At 33.8% G+C, this 12,650-nt stretch overlaps 1 protein-coding gene across 1 annotated transcript; it reads right to left on the reverse strand.

Moving 5' to 3' along the window:
• Positions 1 to 1,449: 1,449 nt before the first annotated feature.
• Positions 1,450 to 2,369, reverse strand: LOC127794779 (uncharacterized). Its single transcript, XM_052326027.1, has 2 exons — positions 2,157 to 2,369; positions 1,450 to 2,040 (listed from the first exon to the last, which is right to left on the reverse strand). The coding sequence occupies exons 1-2, from the start codon at positions 2,367 to 2,369 to the stop codon at positions 1,450 to 1,452; spliced, it is 804 nt and encodes a 267-aa protein (XP_052181987.1).
• Between the last annotated feature and the right edge of the window lie 10,281 nt (positions 2,370 to 12,650).

Below are 12,650 nucleotides of genomic sequence, written 5' to 3' on the forward strand. Positions count from 1 at the left end.
TACATATATCCTTTCTTAAATCCTAAGAATGCTACTTTGCATCTTGTATTACCCTGCTATAAGCTGGCCCTACCTATTTACTCATAGACTTATATGCCTCATCTATTTATTTATCAGATTCAACTGAACTGTTTAGGTTATCAATAGGGTCGGAAGAACCTTTTGGCACTACTTTAATTGACAATAGGCTAAAGCCTCTAACAAATGCCACTTAGTCCATCTCCAATGCTAAGCTAGCATCCTCCCTAAGTTAAAATTTGGAGAGCATTTCTCCAAATTTTTGCTCCAACCCTGCTCCTTACCTATCAAATCATTCCTCAAATTTGTTTGGAGCTTGAAATGGCTCCCTATAGTTGAAGAGCCATGTTTTACTCCTTATATTTCTTAACAACTCTATTTGCTTCTGGAATTTGAAGCTCAACGACTCTATTTTCAATCTCATATTCGAAGAAGAACAGCAGCAGCGGAGAAAAGATTTAGCAACAACAGCGACGGTGAGAAGCAGTGGTGATAGTAAGCGAAGAAGGAGTTGGTGACGACATGCTGAGAAGAAGGCGCAGCAACGGCGCGCAGAGAAGACGGAGCATCGATGGCGCCAATTCCCTCCTTTAGCAGCAGCGAGGGCTCCTTCTTTCTTCTGGGTTTGCGCCATCAGCAACGCACACACAGTGAGTTTTGTATGTTATTGAAATTTATTCACTATTTTAAGTTTTTGTTTGATTTTGTTTACTTTCTAATATTAAGAAGTTGTTAATATTAAATTGAACTTCATCTGCAACGCACACACAGTGAGATTTTGTTTGTATTAAATTGAATTTCTTAATAAATAATCAATTTTGAGATATTTAAATTGAATCATTTATATGGTAATTGCAATTTTATTTACTATTTTGTTTTATTTGTTTGCTTTCTAATATTAAGAAGTTCTTTATTATTTAAGATTTTGTTTGATTATTAATTATTTATTTTGTGTGTATTTGATTATTTATTTTGTATGTGTGTAAAAATAAAGGGAAGATCGAGAAACAAAAAAGGAAGAGCGAGAACAACTGCTTTATGAAAAAAGAATTATGGGTGTTGATACCAGTAATATGGATGAATTTCTAGTTGAATATTACAACGGGCTCAAACTCGAAATTCTTCAGAAAAGGTGACGTACAAGATTATCAAATTTGTAAAAATGTAGTTGGGATTAACATATGTATCTTTTTCTTTTAGTAATGTATGGAGTTGGGATTAAATGAACTTCGTGAACATTAATTTAATAATGTATCTTTTCCTTTTAGTAATGTAATAAGATGTTGTATTTAGTGTTGATGGTTATTTCTCATGAATGCTATTTTGAAACTGATTATTTTTTTCTAATACAATAGAAACGAAGTACATTAATAGAAATGAAGTACATTAATGAAGTACTTTAATTTATTTAACGAAGTACATTAATTTATTTCAAGTCAAATGTTTACCATTCAATTCCCATAAATGCTCCACAAGATCATTTTGGAGTTGTACATGAGTCTGTTTGTCTCGAATTTGATGGTAAACTTGTATGAACTCCATAACTTCACTTGTGCGATTGCGAGACAAATTAATTGTTGGAGTAACAGCAACTGCATCATAGTTGAAATTCACGTCTTCACGAATTGTATCACGTTCATCTTCAACTATCATATTGTGCAGTATGATACAAGACGTCATTATATATTTGAGTGTTTCAACATCCCACATACGTCCCGGTCCACGCACTATTGCAAATCGTGATTGTAGGACTCCAAATGCTCGTTCGACGTCCTTTCTAGCAGACTCTTGTTGTGCAGCAAAAAATTTCTTCTTATTCCCTTGAGGAGATGGAATGGTTTTAACAAAAGTACACCATGAGGGATATATACCATCGGCAAGATAATATCCCATGGTATATTCATGTCCATTAATAGTATACGAAACTTCAGGACTACAACCTTCTGCTAATTTAGAGAATACATGGGATCTATCTAGCACATTAATATTGTTTAATGATCCCGGCAATCCCAAAAAGGCATGCTATATCCACAGATCATAAGAAGCTATTGCTTCCAAAACAATCGTTGGTCCACGGGTATGACCTGTATACATTCCATGCCATGCAGTTGGACAATTTTTCTACTTTCAATGCATACAATCAATGTTATACCCAACATACCTAGAAACCCACGTTGCTTAGCCACGCTCATCAGCCTTACAATATCATTAGTATTTGGCTGCCTCAAATATTGCTCTCCAAATACTTCAATTACTGTTTTTGTGAACCTCTTCAAACTCTCTATTGTTGTACTTTCGTTAATCCTAACATATTCATCCACATCATCTGCAGGTGATCCATATGCGAGCATCCTTAATACAACTATCATTTTTTGGAGTGATTATAATCTGGGAACTCCTACGGCATTAAATCTTTGAACAAAATATTGATCATGTGTTTCAATTGCTACTTGAATTCGTAGAAATAATGATCAATGCATACGAAACTTTCTGCGAAATAATTGTGATGGATATGTTGGTGAATCTGCAAAATAATCACGATAAATACTTTCATGACCTTTAGCTCTGTTGCGATTGATGACTCGGTGGTTCAGCATGGATCCACCATGATGTGAAAAAGAGTCGTGATCCATATGTTGAGCATACTATTCAACTAAAGCTATAGCAATAGCCTCATCCTTTTCATTATCTTCAACTTCTTCATGGATCATTCGAAAAAACATACGGATGTTGTTGGACATGATGGCTGAAACGAGATTATTAAAGATTGGTGATGGCAGTTGGTGTTGTAGATTTGTGGATTGTAAATTTTTTTACCCAATGGGTCATCTATTTATAATGTATAGGAATATGACCGTTGTTGGAATATTCCATTAGAATATAACTGTTGGAATATAGCCGTTGGAATATGACCGTTGTTGAAATTTTAATTTTAACATATTAAACTATTAATTTTTTAATTATGAAAATATTTTAAATAATTTTGTTAAATAATCGTTTTTAAAAAATATTAGTAAATTTATTTATAAATATATTAAATATTATAAAAATCTAATACCGTCATATTTATTATTAAATTATCAAATAGCTAATAAATTTTATAATAATAAAAATTATAAGTGAGGTAAAATAAATAGAATTAAAATTTATTAATAAATAAGTAAGATAAGGAGTGTGGTTGGAGATGGCCTTACCGACCATCAACCCGATCATATCAGTAGGCATACTCCTACTCAATGCATCAACCACTTCATTGGCATGCTTTGGGTAACATAACATAGTCGTAATCCTTAAGGAAACTCCACCTATCGTTGCTACTTCATATTCAGCTCCTTTCAAGAGTACACAAATCAAACATCTTATCATATAGGTAAGGATTTTACCTATTTTATCATTTCCAGCACCAAGTCTTTTGTCAAGTAATTTCCTTCGTACCTTTTCCTTTGATAATTAAAGCCATAATAGATGTCGAGGTCAATCTAACAGCCTATTCACATATGATCCCGTAATGCTTTTCACCTTGGTCACACTAGCCTACTACTTTCAATCTTTCACTTCTTTTATCTTGGCCTAATTTACCATGATTTTTCTATCCAAGATTATTTATGATAATCTTAGCAAACACTCATGTTGGATCACCTTCTAAAATTCTTGAGTTTTTTCACATTGCTCCGGTTCCTTGGAAGTTGGATTCTAGCCTTAACATAATATCCACAGTGTTGCCCAAACTTTGACACCTAACCGTCTCTTATAGTACACTGTGTTGCTTCGACTACCCCTACCGCGAGCTAGCTTACAGTCTTTCCACTGTAGCTGCTTTGGTCATTGTTCGTCGCGAGCCAACCACTAGTCCTCTGCCTCGATCCTTAGCCTCAGGTCCGATGTTATAGGTTATGCACCTATGGTGTTATCATTATGCTAGAGCTCCTCGTCCCATCTCTTAGAGCTATAATGGTTCCCTCTTCTATCACTTCTTTTTCACGATGAATTTATATATATGACTTCCTTTAATTGTCAAGCCAACCCACAATCCAATTTTCACATCTGACTAATCATATTAATCTTATGTCTCATATTTTCCTCAAATTACCACAATTCATTGCTAAAACATCCAAATTTAAGTTCATCACATTTTTGAAGTGATCCTTAAAATAACATTCTATGTCATCAAATTAATTCTTACATCCTTTGATCCTCAAATCAACACTGCTTAATTCTTCCAGGTAATATCTTTGTTGTCATAATCAAATGTTTATTCCTCAAAGAAACACTTGATGCTAATCGACTATAATCATATTTTGAAGTGCAATCATTTGATTCCTTTAGTTACAATTGACCGTATCTTACAAGATCTACTATCTTGATTTAAATTGACGAGTCCATGTATCATGGCTTATCATCATGTGCCCATCGGCTCTTTTGACTTCTAGTTAATCTTTGTGTAGTATAGGTTCACTTGCCAACTTGCAACCTCCCAATTACTCAACTAGACTTGTTCCTTGATTCTAAAGGTGTGTTTGATTGCATTACCTAGAATTTAATTCTAGGTAATATTGCCTAGAAGACAAAACCATTTCACCCCCTTGGAAAATGAATTCCATGGAAATAAGCTTTAAATGGTTGTACCATACATATTTTTTCAAGAAAAAATTAAGAGTGTTTGATTGTTTTCCATAGAACATGTGTAATAATTACATATTTTTCATGAAAAATATGTGCAATCAAACACACTCTAAGTGTCTTGGCAATAGCTATTAACTTTATCTGTACCATTCTAGCCTCTTAGTCCACACAATCTGTGACATCATTATTATCCGAACAAAATCTTGTGACCTTAGATGTCCATTTACCCTTAAGCATCATAATGAAGATCTACTTATCACTCATCTAGCATCACATGTGACCTTAGTATCACAACAAGGGTATACTTTACCCTTCATTCATCATTACATGAATGATGACTTAATTCATCATTGTTGTCCCTATGGATTTCACAGGCTCATTAGTATATGACCAACTCCTTTTTTTCCAATCTAGTTTCTCTAAATCTTATCTCAACTTGCTAGAGACTTTCCATTTCATACTAATGCTGATAGGGTTCATTTATTCCTTACACTAGTTCCAATACCTCAAACTCAATGAATTCTTATCTTTGAAAATCTTAAATTCTCACATTTGGGTTTTCTTAATGCCAATGCCCACTCCTAGGTTTTTCTTTTCTCCAACCCGTATACATGAACTTATTACTTTAGCTAAATAGCATTTGCTAAGTATATCCCTCAAATTATCATATGTCTCTTTGCTTTGACCCAATCCTTAAGGTCCTCGAACTACATGTTCCATTATTATGATCACCAATGAACCTTGAAAATACATCCAATCCTAATTTAATAGCTATATCATTCTGAACTTCATCCATGTATTATCAGTTATCCTCAACTCATAATTCTAACAATTGTTCTGGATAGTTGCCAGCTATTCTGTCATCTAATATATAGATTCTAGTTAGCTACATTGATCCAACAATTCCTAAGTTCTTACTCGTCGATCCCCATGTCTCCAATAGGGGTTTCACCTTTACCTATCCAACTAGAGCAATTAAGTACGTATGTCACTCATGGCACCCCAACCAAGTACCACCTAACCTTTCTAGTCTAGTACAAATGATTTTTTTTTAACTAATAAACGGTGCTTTTTAGATTCCTTTCAGCTAGAGAAGTACAAGGTCTCCATAATCCCCGATGGTTATCGAACAACACCCAGTATGGCTCCCATAGCTTAGACTGAATAAAATACTCGTAATGGAAATCGAAAACTCATGTCTTCCATCATAATGACTCATTCATAAGCTTACTCAAAATAAGACAAGTCTTTCGAGAAAACCCCACATAGTACTAGCTATATTTACCCAAAACACGAAAGGTATAACATACAATAATTTCATCCTCATGATGGCTTCCTAACATTTAAAGGCCAACTCATGCACCTAGGTGCACTAGAGTGTCCATTATTGTATCAACATCTATATTACAGGGCAAGATTTGGGACAATCAAATTGGAGCCAATTTCTCATAATTGTTAAGCCGTATAATACATCCGAAGGTCAAGTCAGTAACCAAAATCAATTTTTCCCCAAAGGCCAAATCTGGGAAACACATCCCACTACTTGCTATTCTGGGAAATACATTTTTCCTAAGCAAGCCCATATCACAACATATGCCTATATCGGGGAACATACCACTCATGGTTACGACCTATCCCAACCCATGCATGTGATCACAATTTCATCACCCCCTCTCACAATTACCGAATCCCCAGGCCCACGCACTACGTCAAGCAGTAGTCACAACTCTAACACCTTAGACAACCAAATTAGGCTACATGGTTCTTTCTAACCATATTCTATAAGCTCCATCTTTTTGTACCCATGGATCTTAATCCATCATTCGAGACAGTGCAAACAAGTCCTTCTTGTCGAGTCATTCACTGACAGCTTTACCCGATTTCGTAAGCCAGAATTAAACTACGAGTTAAGCCTCGATTGGCCTAAGTTGATCTTCCAAGATCCTCTCCTCGAGTTCTCCTCACACTTTGAGTTTTTGACTAGGCATACTAGTTTAATCAATCCCCATTCCCAATCATTGTTGAACCTCCACAAACTTTTTACCTACGCATACCTTAAATCTCAATAATGATTTGGGTCCCCTGCGGTTGCACAAGGCATAACTTAGCCACATGTCTCTTCTCACAGACCGCAACCCAAACTATTATACGGGCCTATCTTGTTGAGATAGGTGTGTGCCTTATGTGCGCATACACCACTATTCCTAATAAATGAACGTGCTAGGTTCATCGAAACTCTTAGCCTCAACCTCAAGATTTATAATGGCTTCCCATAACAAGCCATCATTTGGTAAGTTCTCTTAGAAACCTCAGCCTCTTACTTAACTCGTCAAGGCATGGCATAACCATCATAACTTATCAACACCTCCCAATTGAGAAACAACTAAGATAGTTCACTTAAAAATCCTTCCAAAAGAGATTACACTATGATTCGAGTCTTACATATCTCAAAATCATAAAATATTCATCTCTTCAGCATTGTGTTAATCATATAACTATGTCATCCCAAGTCCTCGATCACTGGTTCCCTCATCTCTAACTGGTATGTCCAGTGTCACCCAAAATTATTCGAGATAATTTCTTGCCATTTTGTCATTTAAAATGATCTTTTCAGTTAGCATCCTTAACCGATAATTTCTAAATCTCAAAATTAACAATCCCTAGGTCTCCAAATTATTATTCCCTGAACCTCCAAGTAGAGTTTTTAGGCTCTGAATCATTTCCTAAGTTAAGAACAATCGAAATTTCAACTCAAAATTTTTCAAGGCTCAATACTATACCTCGATCCTTTCATCTTTTAAGCTGATGCCAACTAACATGACTCATTCTTATGAGTCATTTCTCAAGGTAACCTTACCTCAATTAATTTCTAAAATCCTTAAATTCGAATGTTATTCTGACATTGAGTTTTCCAAGTGTGATGCCCTATTCCCACTTACGGGTGCCACTCGTGAACAATCATCTAAATTGCTCACCTACCTGGCCTTTTGCGAATGGTGAACTATGTTTTGACACGAAATGCCTTAGGTGGAAACTAGGTTTCGTCCTTCCCTTTTCTCAATCCAAGGATCCACTAGCAGACTTGGGCTTTAACTATACCACACTTAGCTAATTTATTTCCATTAAGTTTGCCCAGTCCTCATTTTATTATTTTAATTTCTCTTCTTTCCAAGAATTCCACCGGACTCATATAACTTAAAATTCCAACATCCCATTAGCTTTCCTAATATCAATCAACCCATTGATTTTTACCAATTTTGAAGGAAAATTCGTATAATTTAATTTTTTAAAAATTTTGGCATTTTCTCCAAAAATACCTAAAATCCTTTTATTTTTTGAAAATTCCTCCAGAGCCCAAATTTAACCAAGAAATGCCCCAAAAATTCCCAAATTTTTTAAAAAAATTGGCTGGCGAGGCTTGCTGGCACGCCTGCGCTACCTACCTACGCCTGCCCTCACGCCTGCCTGCCTGCCTACTGAGGTCCTCCATGGGCCACCTGGTGGCCCAGCTACTGCTTTCACTCCTTTTTTTTTTTTTTTTTTTCTTAGGCTTCTTAGCCCCAATTTTTCAGAAATTAAATACCCATAAATTGCATCATAAATCTACACATTTCCAATAAAAATCATTTTCTCCAACACCCAATATTTATTCCAAAATAAAATACATCCATGGTCTTTGGCCCTAACAAGCCATTACCCACCAATAAATTACAACACATGAAACACATACAACAAATAGGCTTCCATAAGCCATGAACCAACAAAATAAATAAAACACATGCTTAGGTTTCTATAAGCCATAAGTTAACAAAATCCACCATGAGCTTCCCAACTTCAAGCTTTCAACACTCATTTTTTCTCTTGACACATGAACAACCTACAAGTTGAGGATAAAAACCTCATGAGCTATTAAGCTCAGTAAGGGTGCAATGATAATAAGTATGAACATAAATATAAAAAGTGATAGCAATGCATACAATGCAATAAAGTTAGGGCTTTTACATCCTCACAATCACCTTGGTTTGAGGCTTAAACCTACCCTACCCCACACAACCTCATGGCCATAGATCCTTGAACACAAACAATATGCTAATGCACACATATTTGCTCATGCACCATACTTACAACCTTGCAAAGCCACCATCCCATGGGGCTATCCCTTACCTCTTCCCATTCTTTGAAACTTCAAGAACTTTCTGGCTTCATTTCCAATTCTTCTCCCTAAGAGATTCCTTGAAACAAGATTTTTAAAGAAACTAAGTTACCAATAAATGGAGCAAAAGAAAGTTACATACTCCCAAAGGAAGAATACTTACCTTATTCTCCATCTTCCTCCTTGGAAGACATTCTTCCTTTCTCCATTCTTCTTCTTCCTTTCCACAAAATGGCAGACTTCTTCCATTTCTCTCACTAACTTTGCCAAAAAGATTAGGGTTTCCATAATCTAGCCCATTTATACTAGCACCCAATCCTTCAAGAATAATTTCTAGCCATTGAATTTATTTGGTGAGAATAAATCTCAACCACACAAATACTTTAATCCATGCCACTTAATCTTGTGAAATATCCATCATTGGATTATATCTCACTTTATAAGGTTAGATCTCAACCATCCAAAGAAAGCACAATCCATGTGCTTTTTGCCTTCTTTAATCTCATTCATTAGATTTTATTTACTTTCCAAGAGAAGATCTCAACCTTCAATTGAAAGCACAATCCAAGTGCATTGCTAGGATTTAATCTTAGCCTTTCATCTTTCTAACTCATGATCTCCACCATCCAAAATCAATTTAAAAAAAGATTTCTTAAATAAGTTGGCAATCCATGCCAACTTGAAGGATTTTATCTCATAATTGAATATTCACTATTTTTCCTATTTTCCATAATTTAATTCCTTTATGAAATTTCACTCTAAATTACTAAAATTCCCTTTGTGAATTATTAATCCCACTTATCTCCACATAAATGAAAAAATAGGAATTTAATTCACTTACTTAATTCCACCTCAGAATTATTTTCAATTTATCGAAACACCTTTTATTGGACTTCACTATCCAAATTATCAAAATGCCCCTCTCATAGAGCATCATTATTCTCGAAGATCCATCACCTTCTCAAGGGTATTTTTGAAAGTTTCTCACTTCCTTTCTCATTCTTCTAACACTATAACCACTGGGTGTTACACCAAGCCACTCCAAATTATAACTATCGCATGTCTTCTTATCCTTTGAAGCATCCAAGTTTGCTCATCGAATCATCCCAAGCTTCTTATCTTGACACAATCCCTAAGATCCTTAGTCTACTAAATCATTCTTACTCTCGAACATTGATAATTCATACTACCTATTACAAACCTAATCTTGACAGTTAGGTTATGTCATAACAATCTAACCATCTATGACTTGATCAATCTCGATAACCACCAGTTATCTCATCATTCAACGTAAGTATTTCAACTAATAACCTTAAATTGATAGGTGAACCCTCCAATTCCTATCCTTTCCTTCATTGAGATTTATTTTAAATCGAAATTCTCTAAACCATCAACAATCCCTAAGTCGCTAAATAAAATTTTACTTTGATACCAACTGTAACACCCTATTTTCCAAATGTGTTATAACTTAAGAAATTTCAGGCTATCTTTTTCAAGAAACAATCTCAACATAATACAAAACTCCCAAAAATTTCCATCTACTCAGCTAGTATGAAAAATCATACAACATATAAGCTAGACTAGGTACTTAAATGATAGCTGAAGCAAGAATCGAACCTTAAACTTTAACATTAACCACAATATAAGGTTATACATCATCATTCCTCAAACGTTCAAAATTTAAAATAGCATAACTTAAATACATAGGCAACATAAACGTATAACTATTACATCGCGTACTTTTGCTAAGTGTCATTACATGCCTCTTTCATCCTTGTTTCTATTACAATCTCCATTTGAAACATTTGAATATTGCAGTGACAAAATTCATGTTAGATGATGAATCATCTAAGTAAGGGAACAAACTTCATATTTCGTGCATGTATGTAAAATGCAAAATATCCTCATTCATTTTGTTTGAGTCGATCGCAAACAATAGCCACTCTTCATTTTTGTAACCTCTTTACCGGGCAGAGGTGTATGGGGGCACATTTGGTGGAGCAGCGATGCCAATCCCTAATCTCAAACCCATGTGATGCATGACTAATAATATTATTGTGTACATATGCGTATTTCATCATCAATATATGTGAATGCACTCTACATGATGTATAACATAACAAGGCATGTCAACATGATAAAACCGTTTATATAAAATTGGATTTAGGGTCGGACCACTTACCTTACAGGGTTCCATTGATTTTTCGAAAGTCCCTTACAACCATTTGATTTTTCAGGCTATATCTTAGTTGTACCGAAAACTGTTCCCGTTTTGATTGCTTTCAGTGTCATAAATCTTATCTCAAGACATTTGTCAATGATATTCTCTTTTCTTTAGACATTTACGTTCCGGGGTACTCCATTCTATTGATTCGGCTATTTAAAATTATTAAATTGCCTTCTAGATCTTTAAACTTGACTCTTCTAATATCACGAAATATGGAATATTACTTATTTTGATTTAGGGTATTACAAAAATATTTTATATTTTTTTTATTTACGTGTTTCCATTTCCTATGGTTGAGAAATTTATATTTTGATTTATTGAGAAAATAATCTTGCAAAATCTATTTTTAGTAAATTTGATTTATTGATGATTTTCAAAGTATTTTATATAAAATCATTTTATATGTATATTGGAAACCTCATACGCATATGAAATATTATTCAAGAGGGGGTGAATTAGGTGTTTTGATGATTTTTCATAAACAATGAAAATATCTTGTAAATCATTTAGATGTAATAAAGTTATGTGATGAAAACATATTTCTTAAACTACAAACAAGTGCGTTAGCTTGAATTAAATGAAAATATATGCAGCTAGAAAATTGATATGAAAAACCTTTTATATGAACACTTATGTTCGAAAGATATAGAATGAATACATGCATCATGAAAAGCATAAGAAAAAAAAAAAACTTATGTAAGTTCTATGAAAATTAACATTTGAAGAGAATTTTATGCATCCTATGAATACTTGAAATGAAAATACTTAAAAAATATTATATGAATATGTTGTATAGTTTGATGAATAACATTTTATGAAAACTGATACAAAGATTTATTTAAACAAAACAGATTTATGAAAGTATAATCTTAAAGACAATTTTGAAAATATGGAAAGATATAATTTTTAAGATGATCCAACCATGCAAATGTTTGAATGACAGTTAAAAAAGGGAATAAAGAATGATGTTGTTAAGAATATAAACATAAAAGATCACATATTATGAACACAACATTTTTAGAATGATTCGGCCTATTGCCTAGTACATTGCCTTAATTCTTCACTAATAATTTAGAAAATATCTACTAAGTATAGTAATTTTTACATGTTCAACTATAACCTCTACTTTTATGGACTAAGTATGAACTCTTGTTTTTACTTTTTATTTTTACAGACTAAATAAGAACCTCTACTTTATCAGGTTAAGTAGAAATCTCTGCTTTTAACAGTCTTATTAGTAACCTATACATGAGACTTTTTTATAAGAAGTTTAGCCACAATCATTACATTGCCTTTCAAGACACAAGCATAACCTTTTATGAGTTTACACAAAACGTGTGTAAGGATCTCTCAAGATTGAGAGAGAAATATAAAATGAACTATAATACCAATTGTTCATTTGAGCAATAAGAGAGTTACAAGATCGAGAATGAACAAATACTCAACTCTCTTATATAAATTTGGTTTAAAAGATGTAAAATGAATCTCATCAAATACCAACTTAGAAATAAAGAAGGATACGAATGAAGAACGCTCACAATAAGTGCTGACCCAAAAGAATATTCCTTGTTGTTGTGTATAGATTAACACTATGTTGTTTGAACATAGTCTACTTTAAATGTCTAAATA

Source organism: Diospyros lotus, chromosome 2, assembly GCF_014633365.1.
Source record: "Diospyros lotus cultivar Yz01 chromosome 2, ASM1463336v1, whole genome shotgun sequence".
NCBI lineage: Eukaryota > Viridiplantae > Streptophyta > Magnoliopsida > Ericales > Ebenaceae > Diospyros > Diospyros lotus.

What these genes read in the sequence shown, in the direction of transcription:
- LOC127794779 (XM_052326027.1), bottom strand. Translation starts at nt 2,369, where the DNA reads ATGCTCGCATATGGATCACCTGCAGATGATGTGGATGAATATGTTAGG. An exon ending in TGTTGGGTATAACATTGATT is followed by an intron (nt 2,041 to 2,156) that starts GTATGCATTGAA and finishes CTGTGGATATAG; the next exon opens with CATGCCTTTTTGGGATTGCC.